This window comes from Rhinolophus sinicus, chromosome 5, assembly GCF_057876585.1.
Source record: "Rhinolophus sinicus isolate RSI-liver-muscle chromosome 5, RSI-T2T, whole genome shotgun sequence".
Lineage (NCBI taxonomy): Eukaryota > Metazoa > Chordata > Mammalia > Chiroptera > Rhinolophidae > Rhinolophus > Rhinolophus sinicus.
Genome location: NC_142505.1, coordinates 86547898 through 86565673, shown reverse-complemented (window position 1 = coordinate 86565673; position 17776 = coordinate 86547898). Strand labels below are relative to the sequence as shown.

At 36.4% G+C, this 17776-nt stretch overlaps 1 protein-coding gene across 1 annotated transcript in view; it reads left to right on the top strand.

The window, feature by feature from the left end:
• The window catches only part of LARS1 (leucyl-tRNA synthetase 1), a 52415-nt gene extending 34843 nt beyond the window's left edge, over positions 1-17572 (top strand). The window contains exons 23-32 of the mRNA XM_019739116.3: positions 843-1026; positions 2137-2227; positions 3087-3227; positions 4266-4406; positions 4657-4767; positions 6999-7109; positions 9418-9522; positions 10802-10897; positions 12412-12544; positions 17181-17572. Coding sequence (XP_019594675.2) covers positions 843-1026; positions 2137-2227; positions 3087-3227; positions 4266-4406; positions 4657-4767; positions 6999-7109; positions 9418-9522; positions 10802-10897; positions 12412-12544; positions 17181-17386 — 1319 coding nt within the window. The 3' untranslated portion in view covers positions 17387-17572. The remainder of the gene's footprint in view (positions 1-842; positions 1027-2136; positions 2228-3086; positions 3228-4265; positions 4407-4656; positions 4768-6998; positions 7110-9417; positions 9523-10801; positions 10898-12411; positions 12545-17180) is intronic.
• Positions 17573-17776: the final 204 nt, after the last annotated feature.

Sequence of the window (17776 nt, the reverse complement as noted above, 5' to 3'; positions counted from 1 at the left end):
AAGTTTTAGTGGTCTGGATAGAAGATCAAACCCGCCACAACATTCCCTTAAGGCAAATCCGAAGGCCCTAACTCTCTGTAGTTCTATGAAGCCTGAGAGAGGCGAGGAAGCTGTAGCAGAAAAGTTTGAGGCTGGCGTGAGGTTTAAGCAAAGAAGCCGTCTCAATAACACAATACAGTTTCCTCACTCTTTTTGGCAGCAGTAATTCCATTGCAAGGATGTCCTATAATTTATTTAATTGGGCACTCATTGATGGTTTTTCCAGTTTTAGTTGGTTGAAAAGAAAAATTTTGTTAGTGAAAACTTAGAAGAATCTACTTTTAGGACTAAGAAATAAAACATGTATTAGGTTGGTGCAAAAGTAATTGCGGATTAAAAGGTTAAAAATAAAGGCAAAAACTGCAATTACTTTTGCAACAACCTAATATTTGTACACATAAGGCACCAATGTGTGTTCTCATGCATTAAAATAGAGTATTTTGCTACCTCTAACTGAGGCTGAGATGTTTTAGGGATAGCTATCCCCAGTTTATCGTTTTTTTCCTTTGCCTCATTAAAGATCACTTTATCTCATTAACTCAACATGCCTGAGAAGAAACACATATTGATGCTAAGTGTATGCAAATCAATACAGATGGTTCAAATATTTTAACAGCATCGTTAGGGATTCTACTTTTGGTGATTTTTATTTTTGCTGTTGATTAATGGCAGTCGTTTAAAGCATTTGTTGTGTCTTAAAATATATGTAGGCTTGGCATTGAACCCGTTGGACTCATAGTTGATATTCAGTAACCACGTTTTTCAATCACTGATTGTTTTTTTTTTTTTTTTCCTTCCTCCAGGAATGCGCTTGGCTCTGGCTGATGCTGGAGACACTGTTGAAGATGCTAACTTTGTGGAAGCCATGGCAGACGCTGGTATTCTCCGTCTGTACACCTGGGTGGAGTGGGTGAAAGAAATGGTTGCCAACTGGGACAGCCTAAGAAGTGGGCCTGCTACCACCTTCAATGATAGAGTTTTTGCCAGGTAATCTGTGGACCCCACCCACTTTGTACTTTAGAGTTGCTTAGTCCAGATGCGTGTTTAAGTTTTCTTTTTCCCCCTAAAATAAATTAGATGATAATAGTAGCTACTAGTCATTGAAAGCTTTCTTGTGCTAAGTACTTTGAATCTATTATTTTACTTTTGCCTCATAGTAACCTTATGATAAAGATATTTTTGGCTCTATTTTATAAAGAGATTGAGGCTTGGAAAAATTAAGTGTTCATTAAATGCCTCAAAGCTAGTAATTCCAAACTTGGGATTTGAATTTGCTCCTGTCTTTCTCCAAAGCCCACTCATAACCATTTTACCATACTGTCTTGCTTTAAAGTAGGGTGAATGGTTCAAGGAAAAGCAGATTAAAAGAAATGGAGAATTATCATTTTTTACCCTTCAAAAGACAATGTATCAACCTCTATGTATCAGGAACCATCCTACGCACTGGTCTTACAAAGATAGATAGGACTTGATTCTTGTTGTCTAGCAGGACAGAAAAACACTTATCCCACCAATTGTACGTGAGGGAATTCAGGTGGTGTGTGAGTTCTGGGTTTCTTGGAAAATAAACAGGATTTTTGCAGGGAGAGGCAAAAGCCACGCAAAGAGTATGGTATTTATTTTAAGTGCAGTATGTGGAGGGCAGACATAGGAGATGAAACAATTTGAGGCCATATTAGTCCATATTATGAAGGGCCTGAGGCAGCATGAGAAAATTTTTCTTAAATATCTAATATCAGTTGTTTAAAATGCCCCAATTAAACCTGACTACAACTTTAGGTAAGCTGTTTTCACATTGTAGTTTGGGCTTCCTAACAGTTTCTATCAAGGAATTTTTGAATAAGCGCACGGTTAACAGTGTTGTCATAAATAGGAGTTGGAAGCAGTGTCGGGTGACAATATATACTTCAAAGTGGATAGACGGTGGGGAGGCTACAATCGGCAGGTTTAAGGAACACAAAGGTGGTTTCGTGGTGGAGCAGTCTTGAATGTTTCAGGCATTGTTCTCATTCTGCTGTTTATTAGTAAATGCAGCAGGTTTTCATACCTATCTGTACTTGCCTTTAAACTTAGTAACCTTTTTTTCCTTTTCAATAGTGAAATGAATGCAGGAATTATAAAAACGGATCAAAACTATGAAAAGATGATGTTTAAAGAAGCTTTGAAAACAGGGTTTTTTGAGTTTCAGGTAGGCTGTTCTTTCAGTAGCTATAAAATGTCAGTGTGACTGTGATGTGTTTTTGCCCCTTTTCCCTCCTGCAATACCGTAAAGCTCATGGAAAGTGGAGACTGAAAGTCTTGCAAAGAAAGTTTTAAATTCTTCAATAAATTGTGATTGTAAAGTTGCCTTTGGTACTTTTCCTATTCTGTTAATTTAATATAAGTAATTGTTCCTGTTGAGCTGTGAGCTTTAATAAAGAGATTAATCTAAAATCAGTCATACTTTCCAGGAAAACGTTTTTAAGTTGATAAAAAAATAAAGGCATAATTGTAACTAATTGTTAATAGTTGGAAAACAAACCTTTTCTGAGGTTTTCCACATGGTGTCAGTATTTCCTCAAGTTTGGCAGTTCATGTGCTTAAAGTGAAAACGTAGCTTTACTCAATCAGTTTTGTAAAATAACACATTGGGATTTATGTAACTTGGTTTTCATAGATGTAGTTAAATAAAGTTAAGTGCTGAGCATAGCAGTGTGTTGTATTTATAGCCTTTTTTGAACTTAATATCTTTCCTATATGCTGCTCAAAGCATTATGCCCTTAGTATACAGTTTACATTGTTCAACTTTTATGTCTGTGACATGATGTGTTTAAAAATGTTTTTCTTGAGACTCATGATACTGAAGTATCCTGTGGACAAGAATTAGTATACATTTACTTGTAAACCGTGTACCTCGTTAAAAGTAAAACCTTTATAAAAATTCATTATGGACTTTTAAAAGACTGAAAACTTAAAAATGCATTAAAGCAGAGATACTGAATTTTTTTTCCTTTTAATTTTATTTTGAAGTATGGGGTAGAAATGGTAAATAATTTCAAATTTTATAGGCTGCAAAAGATAAGTACCGTGAGTTGGCCATAGAAGGGATGCACAGAGACCTCGTGTTCCGGTTCATTGAGGTTCAGACACTTCTCTTGGCTCCATTCTGTCCACATTTGTGTGAGCACATCTGGACGCTGCTGGGAAAGGTATCGTTCTGTATTTAAGATGTGGTGGGTGGTTTTGATTTTGGTCGTATTAAATAAATGTTGTGGTAATGTTGTTACTTCAGAGAAAAAAGACCGAAAGTGAGTAGTTCAAGAATAATGCTGGACTCATCATCATAATTATGGTAAAGAATAATTATTTACAGGTTAAATTACTTACAGGTTAAACTGAAGCTACTTCCTGTTTAGAAACAGATCCATCATGTATGTGCCTTTATATACACACAGTGTATATATTTGAAAAACACGTGACTGTGCTTGTGGTTTATCACCTAGTTCCTGTTAGGAAGTGTTATAATACATTTAAATATATTCAGATATACATTTAAATACATGCATAACTAATACTGTTTTTCCACGTGTTAAAGGCGAAAATATTGAGAAATACAATGTTATGAACTGCTTATAAACAAAGATAGAAGTATATATTTGCATAAATATTCTTTTTTTATATAAAATTCCTGGCATATATAGGGCTGCATATTCAAGGATATTATATTAGCATTCTTACTGTGAGGATAAATTCAATTATTTCTCCCTGGCTTGCAGATAAACAGATTGACTGGTTTAAGAAGTCCTTTCCAACCTTATTAGCCAGACTCTTGTATTTCGCAGTGCATGAACAATACAAAAATGCGCTCATGATGTATATCCCGAATAGCCATATTTTAAATACTGGATATATTAATAGGATAAAAACTGAGAGCGTGCATAATTTATATAACAATGATTAAGTTTAGGCAAATTAGCATTACATAATTTTCTTTGAAAGTGAGCATATGTGTGTGGGTATTAATGTGCTTGTACAATTGAATGCTAATTAAGAATGTAGAGTCAGACTTCACAGCTTGAATTCTGGGGAACATTAGATCAGGGGCTGTGGAAGTGTGCTCTGTGGAGTCAGGGTTTGAACCGCGAGCACAGTTACAGATGGTAGCCTTGCTATGAAATTGTAATCAAGAATCATAAAATAGTTGTGTTGTCTAATCTCCTGGAACTTTGGTTTTTTTCATTTAAAAGCCTGGCTCAATTATGACTGCCTCATGGCCTGTCGCGGGTCATGTGGATGAAGCCTTGATACGTTCCTCACAGTATCTCATGGAAGTAGCACATGATCTCAGGCTGCGACTGAAGAGCTATATGATGCCGGCTAAAGGGAAGGTGAAGTCATTTTTTTTTTTTTTAAAAAAGGTCATTCCTGAAAAGTTATTGGTCAAATAACATTTAACTGTAATGAAAAATAAGACAATTTTCATTAAAATGTGTAGGGCTATCTTCCTTGCTAATGTAGTTCTGTACTATGTATATTTTTTAATATTGAAGACGGTAGTGGTATATACCGGGGAAGGGTTCTTTTCATTTTTGGTTTAGTGAAAGTGATGACGTGCTTTCCTTTTCTTCTCCCCTGTAGAAGACTGACAGGCAGCCACCTCAGAAGCCTTCGCACTGCACTATCTATGTGGCAAAGAACTACCCATCTTGGCAACATACCACCCTGTCAGTTCTCCGTAATCACTTCGAGGTGATGCCCTCAGCAAACTTTTCTCTAAATATTGTTGTGTCCTGCCTATGGCATTTCTGTCTTTAGGGTGTTGGTGATGTTTTTAGGGTGGTGGCACAGACCAGCAGCATTGTTTCATTATGTCTAGGCCTGGAGCGTTTTTTGTTATCCTTAATGGCTCGTACATGGGTTCCAAGGGAAAAACTGCTGCTTTTTCATCACTTTTGAAACTCATACAAAAATACACTGAATCTGGGTGTATGTAATTAAAGGGTATGGGACTTTTTCATACATGTGGTTAAAATTATGAAGCAAAAGGACTGAGTTTGCCGTTTGGATTTGTTTTGACCCGAACACAGATTCATGCAGCCTTAACCTTATTATGTTTGAAAAAAATTGGAACTTGGCTCTTGAGTAATTTAAAGAAAATGTTTAGGTGAATAATTACCTGTAGAAATGGAGAGGCTGATGTTGTTTTTGGCTCTGTCAGGTAAATAGCTATTAAATACGATAGTTCTATTTAAAGGAAACTCAATATTTAAACTTAGTTCTAGGTTTTCCTAAAGAGAAAAATTCATAATTCACCTACCTTTTTCCTTTCATATTGAAAATATGGAAACAAAGTATATGTTGTAGAATTTTTGCTCAGGTTATTAAGAACAATTGTTGGTAGACACAAACCATTAAGATGCACTTAAGAAAGAGAAAGAGACAAAAGAGAGATTATGGCCAAAGCCTAAAAAGTGATAACATAAAGGAAAAATCCTTAGCTTTGATTTTAGAGACTTGTATTAGAATTTTGCCTCAATAATTTTCATAGTTAATTAAGAAATACTCAGAAAGACTTTTACATTGGCAAAATTTGACCAAGAGAGAAGAACAAGCATTTTTTTATCCTTATGGACCTATTTTTGTGGAGAACTACTTCCTCTTCTGTGTGTAATAGAAAAAGAAGGTAGCCTTTAGAAACTGCTTGCAGATTTTAATTTACGGTAGGTAAAAGAGTGCAAGCTCTTTTGGTGGGTAGAAAAATGAAACTGCATTTCATACTAGCATTTTCAAGGAAGCAGTAAAGGAACCAGGTATAGTATGTGATGTCCCAGGTATTAAAACATAAATGCATCACCACTGTTCTTTTTAGAGGTTATATTTTCACTGAGTGTTCCTTGACTAGTTATTATATAGTTTCAAAACATCATCTCTTTTGGCATTATTGGGCATGATTAGCTTCCTTTAAAACTTTTGTTTTCATCCAAAAGAACTAAAAGAAAGTTTGTGATCAAGAAGAGTATTATGTTGAACATGGGCACCTTCTTTGTGACATAAGGAGAAAGCAGTGTTTCCTACCCTCTTCTTTTCGCTTTCATTTGCATTTCAAAGCAACACATTGGCAGTAGAGAAAAATTTTTTTTCCCCATGTACCTTATTAAAGGTTAGAAATAAAAGTAAATGGATTATTGGAAATCTTACCATATATTGCTTTTATTTAGACTCATTCCCAACCTTTGGCTTTGATGCTATGTTTCTATAATAAGGAGAAAGTAAGTCACCCCAAACTCTGTAAAGGTCGTTTGCTTTATTTCTCACTCTATTAAAGTGGACATTAGATGTTTGCAGAAATGAATTTATATTCAGAAAGCACATTTGGGACTTAACGCATATGAGTGATAGATGGTGTGGGCATTTGTTTTTGAGTAGATGGCAGTGATACAACTCGTATTTTTCACAGGTTGATAACTAGAGATTTCTTTTTTGCACGTTTGTGGTAACAGTTTATAACAAAGAATGTTCCAAAGCAGACATTCTATAAATCTTGTTTGATAGTTGTGTAGTTTTCCATTTCGATAAACCAATAAAATGCTTCTAGAAGTTTGAAGACAAACAAGATCTTTATAAGACCATTTCGTTTTCTCACCAGATAAGATCTAATATTGCAATCCCAGAGGTGCCATGGATGCAGGGAAAAAGTTGGTGTTCAGCATGACACACTTGCTTTTCTCCTCTGTCCCCCAAATCATGTATTCTCTGAACTTAGAGAGGATAGGAGACACCCTTCTGGATTAGTCATTCCCCTTGTCACTTCCTCATGATGCCGGGGGCTGCACTTGCCTGTTGTTCTCCAGCAGCCTGGCGCAGACCAGACCTCCATGCTGTGGCTGGCCAACTTCCTACAAGCACATCTGTCCTGCAACGTCTTTAAAATATTTTTCTCCGCATTGCTACCCCACTCTCTCTCTCTCTCTCTTTTTTAGAAGAACAGTGGAAAATTGCCTGATAACAAAGTCATTGCTAGTGAACTGGGCAGTTTGCCAGAATTGAAGAAATATATGAAGAAAGTGATGCCGTTTGTCGCCATGATTAAGGTAAGCTGTGGACCTTGAGCAGCTGTGACCATGTGAGTAACGGTTAGATAGGACAGTAGAAGGAAGGGGAAAAGCTTTGGGCACAGTCTTCCCCAAGAAATCTGCTAAGTGAAACAGCTCTTTTCGATCAATGGTTGTAGGAAATGAGAGATCAGATTTGGGGTGCACCTGTGGAATTGCTGAGTGTGTGAAAATATGTATTGTGGATGAAAAACTGGTTTAGAATTGCTGTACAAAATGATTCTCTTCACGTTCTACCTTTTCTTCTTTTCATTGTGGGGAAGAAGCATATTCTTTTGGCTTACATCAGGGTGTGTTTACTCGATCCTGTTACTGGAACCAAGAGTCTACATTTGTATAGGTTTAGCTTAACAGGATAAACATTGTTTATAGACAATAGCTCTTGATATTTTGGGCCAGATTGTTTTTTGTTGTGGGAGGCTGTCCTGTGCATTGTAGGATGTTTAGCAATATCCTTGGTTTCTACTCACTAGATGCCACTAGACCTTCCCCCGCACCCCCTTCAAGTTGTGACAACCAAAAATGTCTTCCGACGTTGCTAAATGTCTCCTGGGGCAAAATCATCACCCTTCCCTCCTGCACCTCCCTGATGAAGAATCATTGGGTTAGACTCTTAATTGTCTTCATATGCATAACTATTATATACATAATCTATGGGTTTTCTTGACAAGGAAAGAGAAAGAAGCCTGTATGTTGCTTAAGATCTCAGGCTCTGGGGTCAAGCAAATCTGGGCCTAAATCCTGTTTGCCTGTTACTACTTAGTTTGAGGCCTTAGACAAATAAATTCTTTGGGCAGTAAGGTTTTTCATCTATAAAATGAGGAAATTAATAGAACCTACCTTTTAAGAGTGCTGTGAGGAGTAAATAATATAGTTTACACAAATACTACCTGTCAAGAGCAGGCTCAGTAAATGTTGTTTTTTTTTTTTTTAAATGTAAATCAGTGTCTTCCAGCTTGCTAGGCACACAATGGTTATTCTCATACTTTGGATTAATTCTCAAATCTGCTAGGCTATAGATGCTTGCCTGATGGACAAATTCTTAGCTTGTCCTCTATTGGAATAGATTGTATTCTTAGGAAAGCCTTTTAATTCTCTTAGACCGGAGTCAAGCATTGAGCCTTATGGTATTTGAAGTTTCAGAAATAATTTAAAATCGTGGGTTGACCTGTACCAATCAAGTTATAATATGTTTGCTGGTATGCCCCTAATTCATTGGTTCCGTACTTAGTGAATGCCATTGGTCAGAATGCCAGATCCATTGTCAACATATGGATTCAACAAAATATCCCATTATTGGTTGCAAAGACATTGAATTTTGATGGCATACATTAAAAGAATCCAGAGAAACTGATTTGAAAAGTTTTATGATACTAGATTCTAGAGTTGGCTTTTTGAAAAACCAGTGTTAGACTATTTGAGTTGTAATATATTTTTTTCAGTAATATTGGTGATTTTCTGGGCATATTTGCTAATGGTTTGAAACTTTGAAAAATGTTTAATAAACCTGGGAATAAGAAAATGGCTTTTTAGCACGTTTTTCATGGGAAAAGAAATAGAACTTGGATGGTAAATGAAATCATGTTAGGTTACTTTCATGTAAGTTCAACATGTTCTAGGCAGTTAGCTATATTTGTACATGTGAACTTGGAACTCGAAGGTTCCATTTTGAGTGGCAAATATTTTATTTCATGTTCAACAAAATTAAAAATACTTTTTCTATGCCACTGTTTTATAAAACTTTTATGTGCCAGGATCATCTGAGTATCCATATAGTATGACTTTTCTGTTTTTATTTTAACATTTGCAGGAATAGGTTTGAGAATTTTTTGTTTGGTTATTATTATTAATTCACTGTTCTCTGAAATAGCTTTAAAGATTTGATATCTTGGGAAAAAACACTTTTGTTTTGGTTACCTGAATAGATATTTTCATACATTTGTTTGATTCCTTGTCAAAGCAAATTCTTTGGGTTTGCCTGTTAAGCTAGTCTAAATAAACAGTGATAAAATCATGTTTATTTTATGAATCTGAAAACCTTGTCCTTCCGATCTTTTCATTGCTGCCTTAATCTTGATCATACTCTAAATGATATTTACTGAGCTAGTAATTTCATTAACAAGCAAAGACAGATAAGGGAAACCATGAGACCAAGGCCTTTCCTTTAAAACTGTTCAAACTTGAAGATTTTATTAACTGAGAGAAGAATGACTGTTTAGGAGGAAACATATTCTTTTCAACGTATTCTCAGTGTGATTTTGTTTTTCAAAACCATTTTGGCTGTTAGGAAAATCTGGAGAAGGTGGGACCTCGTGTTCTGGATTTGCAATTAGAATTTGATGAACAGGCGGTGCTCATGGAGAATATAGTCTACCTGACCAATTCCCTTGAGGTAAGAGGGGCTAGGGATTGTAAGAACTAGTTAGCTATAGTAAACATAATCCAGTTCTTTTGTTTTATAATATACCTTCTTATAAACTTCATCTTCTGTGTTTTGCAACTTTGCCAAATGTATCAGTCAAAAAATTTTTGGAGGGAAAGAGAATGGGTGGATATAGAAGTTGCAGAAAGAAAAAGTGATCTGTTGTCTTATTTTACTTATCAGTTATTCTATACAGAAAATACTAGCGGTATGTGTCTAGATTTCCCCCCCAAAATTATCTTTAAAAAAAAATGAGATGACCTTATATTTGAATACTTTAAAAATCTCTTATTATGAGGTACTCTGAATTGCTTCTCCCCCCTACCCCCCTTAGACCTTAGACTCACAGCATTGGATTAATTAAAAACCTGGCTTCGTGCATGGCCTCCCCTTTTTTTATTATTAATAATGTAATGAACATTCACGAATCTACTACCCAACTCAAGAACTAGAACATTACCAATAGCTTTCACATATTCTCCCTGTTTCTGTGCCAGTCGTACTTCATACATAGATCCTAAAAATGCTGTCTCTCAGACAACTTAGGCAAAAGGAAAGATAATTTGCTCTAGAAAAATTGTCAGAAGACTCAAAGTGGTTTTAGTGGTAATGAAGACACTGAAGTAAAAAATATGCAGGTTTAGAGTTTGAATAAAATTATTTCATGAAATATTAGAAGGGAAGATATTTATTTCTAAATAAGCATTTTATATCATGTAATTATAAATGAGTTAATAATTACATTAATAAATATTAGCAGACATCTATTTTAAAGATATTTCTAAATATTCATGTATATTTCTGGAGGTCAAAAAACTTCTTGGTTCTTTGGAACAATGGAGACACATATTTAAGATCATCTTATGTTCAGGTATATGCAATATGTTATATTTCCGAGTTTTTTATTTAGGTGGGAGCCTTTTATTCTCAAATGCTAAATTTCTGAACTTTATTTATTTAAGTGGATACCTTTTATTCTGATTTTTCTTTTTCTCTTATACAGCAGTTAGATAGATGCCAGATTCCATTATATAAAATGGTAAACATGACTATATAAATAACCATACTATGAGACATCCAAGATCAGTGTTTAATAATTGATTCCAGATTTCATTTAATGTTTATATGGAAAATAATAAAATTGCACAGACCATTTTATGTTAAGTGGAGAACCTTTTGTGAAATGAGGTGATGATTAATTTCAATTATATTAAGTGTTACTAATGACTTCCATTTTTCCCTCTATTAGCTAGAACACATAGAAGTCAAGTTTGCCTCTGAAGCAGAAGATAAAATCAGGGAAGAATGCTGTCCTGGAAAACCACTTAATGTTTTTAGAACAGAAGTAAGTTGAAAGAAATCTCACTGAATAATTTCATTGCATTTTAGAGCTAGAAGAGACCTTAGAGATCATTACATCTAAACCCATCATTTTAAAGATAGAAGGAAGAGAGATCCAGAGAAGTTAAATGATTGATTGGTTTGGTCCAGGCCTCATAGTTTGTTAGAAATGTGGCTGGATTTGAGGTCTCTTAATTCACTGGTTGGTGTAATACTCACTTTTCCTTTGTCTACTATAGTGGATGGCATCAGATGTTATTTATGGATTTTATGGCATCGGATGTTATTTGTGGGTTTTATGGCATCGGATGTTATTTGTGGGTTTAAAAAAAATATACATGGTTTTCAAAACCTGGTTTTTATTTAAAAATACAGTGGAAATTGAAATGTAAGACCTTTGTGAACAGTGACAAGGTGCTTTCATTCTTTAGATGTGTCTTGGTTTGATAATGTTATTCAAGATTTTTTGGTTTCTGGCATAAATGAGATTGATGCATTATCTTAAGTTATGCTGGAATTTCCTTTTTCTCCTTTATTTTTTGGCCATTACTGGTAAAGATAAGTATGTTTTGGAGTTTTGGGAGATTCTCTGTATTTACTCTTAAAGAATCCAATCAGAGTCGCAGTATTTGGCAAAGTCCAATGGACTGCAGTTGTGAGAGTCCATAATATGCCCGACTTTCTAGATAAGCAGAGGACTGAGATAGATCCTGTTACTTTTACCACGTTTAATTGAAAACCCAGCAAACATAAAAATCCTATTTTCAAATAATGAGGTAATCATGATCATGGAGACTTCCTGAATTTATTGTGTAATGAATACTCTTGTTATATTAAGATACGGTGGCTTTTAAAGGTGCAGTCATTTGGGCCATGCGGATAGGTACTTGAAATAGTGTTCCCTATACAAATATGTTTATTTCAAGCCACTTTAAAGCATTCCATTAAGCTGTTATGTATTTAAGTCTCTCACAAGACTCAGTTGACTTTTTTCCATTTAAAATAACAAACGGGGTCTTTGACTATGCAGTTTATATAATGTGGGAGGTATTATGGCCTAGAGCTGGTTCAATCCTGGCTCTGCCTCTTATTGAGCATATGACCTCGGCCTACTTTGTTCATCTTTCTGGTTCTCAGTTTCTCCTCTGTGAAAAGGGATCTTAAAGAACTACTTTTCAGGATACAGGAATAACGTCTATAAAGTGCTTAGCACAAGGCCAAGTACATAGCAGTAATTCAATAAATGATGGTACTTATAGAAGACAAAATATAATTGTTATTATCCATCATCAGTAGTGATATATGTGGTCATAGTCATTCTTATCTAGGCATTTGGTTGTAAGCATGTGCTGTGTACATATTTTCTTTTGTATTTGAGTATCCCTTTGTCATGATTTTAGAATACCAGAATTAAATCTGTCTCTCATTGGACATTGAAAATGTAGCAGAGATTGCTCCTCCCTCAGCAGTATTCAAGTTTGATTCCCTATAACAGTGATTTTCTCTTTGTTTTCCTAGCCTGGTGTGTCAGTTTCCCTAGTGAATCCCCAGCCATCCAATGGCCACTTCTCAACCAAAATTGAAATTAGGCAAGGAGATAACCGTGACGCTATAATCAGACGTTTAATGAAAATAGACCGAGGAATCAAAGGTAAATGGTTTCCCTGAAATGCACATTGGGCAGTAGCATGTGGATTTGATGAGTTCTAAGCAGAGGCGAGAAAGAAGAGGAACTAGCTGCTTAGGGACCGCTGTGTAATGTTGTTCAAAGAATATTGGACCCAGAATCAGAAAGCCTCTATTCTCTATGGGACATAGTGACTAGGTAGCTTGGTGACTTGGCCATGTCACTTAAACTCTCAACTGATCTCTCTTTTAGTAAAATGAGGACAATGGATTAGATATTTTTCCAAGACTCCATCTAGCTTTCATGCTGTAACAAGCAATTTCTCTGAGAGGTTTTCAGAATTAAGGAACACACACTGTTGCTATTCCAAACTAACCAGCCCACTGGGTCTGTTTCTGGGGAAGGAAGAGAAACAGAGTAAAGGTTACTAAGTGTGTATCATGTATTAGTCATTCAACTCTTGCAACACTGTAATGTAGAGGGTATGATTATTATTCCCCTTTTTGCAGATGATGAAGTGAAAGACAGAAAGGCTGTGTAACTTGCACAGTTGAATTCCCGGAGCTGGAGTTCAAACTTGAGTCTGTTTGACTCCAAAGCTCATATTCTTATAAATATCGTGCCTCCAGGTAAAAATACATAAATAATCTTAATTCCTTATTAAGTCTAGATCTCCTATGATTAGATTTAATGTAAAACATTATAGTTTTTTTTCTCATCTCCCAGCCAGGTCTTGGGCTGAGCATAGTGTGAAGTTAGTGTGTGTCTGATTTTTCTTTCCAATTATGATGACGAATTAATATTGAGATTCTCTATTTTATGTTCTCTCTCCTCTTCTTGATGGCAATCAAGAGTTGATTGGGCCACGTTCCATTAGTGTAAAATTTTTCTGAAGGGATTTGCAAATCCCAGACTGACCTAGTTTATGGAACTATATTCAGGGTAACAATATTCCATGAGCAGAGGAGACTTAAAGTAGCCGTTTGGAGTTCATTCTACCTTGGATTTTTTTGTTCTCTTTAAGTCACTCATCTACCTTCTGTGGATGTTTCTTGAGAGACTGTCATGTGCAGTGCATGTAGAGATAAGTGTATTTGTAGGACTCCACGTGTGTACTGGGGGCTTGGGGGACCTACAGAGTCCTGTCATCAAGTGAAGGAATAGGGACTAAGCTATTGACGTCCATAATCGTAATCTAAGGAGAAACTGCTGAGTGCAGTAAGAACGGTATAGATAATACAGAGGGTGCCAAAAAAAATGTGTGCACATGTTAGGAAAGGAAAACTGTATTACAATTGTAATACTCAATATATACCAATAACAGATGAATACAAGTCACATTTGACTTCTGCAATTACAAGAGGTGCTTAAAGTGGTTACCATCAGCGTCCAGACACTTCTGATTATGGCGAACTACTGCTTGAGCAATGTCGACCCAAGTGTCCACTTGTATAAACATTTTTCTGGCATCCCCGGTATTTACAGCACAGAAAAGAATGAGATTATTTCCAGCTGTGGTGATCAGGGTGCACTTATGGAGAAGATATTGTTTAGATGTAGGGTCTTGAAAATGCTGCCTGTGAGGGTAAGGAGAAAGGGTGTCCTAGCAGGAGGGAAACACTAATACTCGTTTCACTGTGTGTCAGCAGTATATTAGTGCTAGGGATTTTATTGTCTGTAGACTTTTTAAAAAATTATGGTAAAATATACATAACATAAAATTGACCATTTTGGTACTTTTAAGTGTACAGTTCAGTGACATTGAACATTCACATTGTTGTGCCACCGTCACACTACCCATCTGTAGAACTTTTCCATCATTCCCAGCTGACCCTGTACCCATGAAATATTAACTCCCCGTAATGCTGCCTCCATCTAGTCCCTAGTACCCACTGTTCTGCTGGCTGCCTTTATGTATTTGACTGTTCTCGGAACCGTAGATAAGTGGCACTATACAACATTTGTCCTTTTGTGTCTGGCTTATTTCACTTAGCAACACGTCTTCACAATTCATCCATGTTGTTGCTGGCATTTCTCATGTTCCCTCAGTAAACCAGGAACTGTGGAATGACAGTGCCATCCTTAGAACTTATAGGCCACAGAAAGCAGAACTTGAAAAATTTGAAATACGAACGTACAGGAAGCCTTCATTTGGCTGTTTTGTAACGCATATATCCAATCATGAGATTTTTGTAATAGGAAGAACTCTTAGCCATGAAAAACAATATGGTAGCTTTTAAAGAAAACGGTATTTGTGTGAACCCACTGGATAGGATTATTGTGAGGTTGTAGCACATGAGAAGATGTATTTCTGTATTGCAAATTGTACTGTACAGTGTTAAACCTGCCTCCCTTGAAAATTTACAGAGACACAGCACTGACTAGTTTCTTCAGATTGTCCTGAAATGTGTTTTCTATATCTTGTCTTTTCTCACTGAGCCTCTGGCATAATTTGTACATCCTTTGTCATACGAGCTGTGAATAATATTATCATAAAGTGCTTTAAGTTTGGTGTTAGTAGCTGCTGTGAATTTTAGAAAATAGAAATGTTAGGGGAGTTTGAAATTGATATTCTTCCAAATATCTACAGAAGAGCTGTAACTGTGAGGCTTTTCCAAAAGCCCTCAGGACACTTTGATATCTCAGAGGGACAGAGTATGTGAAATGGGAGAGAAGTGAAATTCAATAACATATTTCTCGGTCTGTCTGTTGCAATAGCAGCAAGTCATCCAATTAGTGCCAGTTGTATTGAGGGTGATTATAATCTAGGTCCAGGAGGAACTGAGCTAAAACCATCATTTTACTCCACAAAGACCACTGAGCAACTATTTGATGATAATGACTTTAAATCATTCACAACCCATGCCACATATGAACTAATAACTTGGAGGTGAAAGTCTCCATTTCCCATTTTCAATCCCTAGGGACTTTCAATCACTCTCATCTCTTCCCTAAGTGCCTTAAATCTTCTGTAGCTGCAGACTCAAATTTCAACATTTTCAATGATAAGAGAGGTCTGGGATAAGAAAAGAGTAAAACCACTAAGAAAGCTCCAAGAATTATTGGTGGTAATGAACTACAGGGGAAACATCAAAGCAAATGTGTTTTGTCACTTAGAAGCTTCATTGTGTATTAAGGCTTCTTTGAAATAGTTCAATTCAGAATTGCTTGGAATGACGAGGGAGGTCTGTTTTACAGAGAGAGAGAGAGAGAGAGAGAGAGAGAGAGAGAGAGAGAGAGAGAGAGAGAGAGAGAGGCAGATTCGTAGTAAAAGGCCTTGTGCATAAAATCTGCTGGCAGGACTTGTCACTGCTTCCATAGCAAAATAATTTGGTGTCACTGACTTGCATGTTGAATTGTAATAGCTGTTCAAATGAATTGTGTTCTTCCTCCACAGTAAGACCGTGGCTGTCATACAGGCTGTATCTGCTCCTTTCCCGTTTTAATTTTCAGGGCTTGTGCTATATCTAGGAATAGATTATATAGCCTCTGCAAAGACTCTCCAAAGACTCTCAGGCAGGGTTTGCCTTCATGGTAGTTGCAGGTAATTGCTCTGTAAGCCCCAGGATCCCTACTCTAAACTTGCAGTCCTTCAGCCTTTGTTTCCCTGAGGAGAATAGAATGCCTAGATAACTTGTACTCCTGGCATAGCCACCAGCTGCTTTAGTGTTTCCTTTTATCTCTTATCCCTCTCTTGCTAAGCTTCATACTCTCAAAGCAACATAAGGGAATGTAACTCATGGACCACCCAGAAATCTGCTTTAGAAAGGGGTGGGAAGTAATTCGGAAAATATCTTCCGTTTCTGTAAATCAGGTTAAGCATAACTAGCCACGCTACATTTAGATTGAGATATAAACCCAGAGACGGCATTTGCAGTCATTATGGTGTTTTCCCACCATATAAAATAAAACCATGTGATGTTGGGAAGTCGCAGAATTGCTGAAATAAATAAATTTCTTTCAGGCTCAGTTGTTGGCAGGATTGTTGGCTCATAAATTTGTTCAAGGGACAAGAGCTTTCTTTGCCAGGAGCCATTTTATCAGCTTGCACAAGAGCAGATCAGGAAAATCTCAAGCAAGGGAGGGTTGGAGCTGGTCCAAAAGCTTAAAGTGCTGAAATCTGTGTCCTTCCCATTCTCATTAGCTTGTTAATACAGACGCTTTCGTCCTTTGAACAGAACAAGAAACTGCTAATGCTATTTATTAGAATAGCAATTCTTTTTTCCAAAAGTATCTCCCAATAAAAGCTACAACTCTTAGTTTTAACATATTCCAGGAAGCAAGACAAGAAAGAGAAACAAGTTCTAGACTTCTTGATATTCTGGGAAATGGTTAATTGAAGTATATAAAAAGTGATTCGAGAGCCCATGTAGAATAATGCTCAAAATTGCACTCAGCCCTTCCCCTTGGTTTGTAATTCCAGGGCATGTGCTATACAGAATCTCTGACAATCTTTGATCCGGGCAAAAGCTGGCAGAGGATGAAGATTTGTTAGATTTAGCTTTGCTTTCTGAGACTGGGTCTTGTTTAATAATCTGATGGAAATATTTTTTAGCTATAACAACCAGTGTGTTTAAAACGTGAATTATCGGACTCAGGCATGGGTTTGAATCGGTGACTATAATGAAATGTCCCTGTTGATGATCTCTTTTGCCTATAGATCTTTCCAAAGTGAAACTGATGAGATTTGATGATCCACTGTTGGGGCCTCGGCGAGTTCCCGTCCTGGGGAAAGAGCACACTGAGAAGACCCCCATTTCTGAGCATGCTGTTTTCCACGTGGACCTCGTGAGCAAGAAAATTCATCTTACTGAAAATGGGCTCCAGGCCGACATTGGTGATACTATTATCTATCTGGTTCATTAAACTCATTCACAGTGGAGACTTCTCCTGTTTTGGGGTGATACTACTACTTGTGCCTACAGATGGGCTAAAAGGACCTTAGGCTGGACCTCAACAGATGTCATTTCTAACTATCAAATTCTGCATGTAATCATAGCTATACCAAGTCATCTTGGATTCCTGGACCTAATAAATTTTTGTTTTTCCTTCTTGGGGCCTCTAAGAAAAACAGTTTATACCATACTTTGTTTTCTTTTTTTTAAACAAATTTCAAATTAACACAACAGTGTCAGTATGCTTCTTCTGTGCGGTGTACTTTATATTATTTATGAAAGCTAAGGTCTTTCTACCAACTTTTTATATTATATCCTTTATGGACTTAGGTGCATTTCTTCTTTAAAAACAAACAAATGA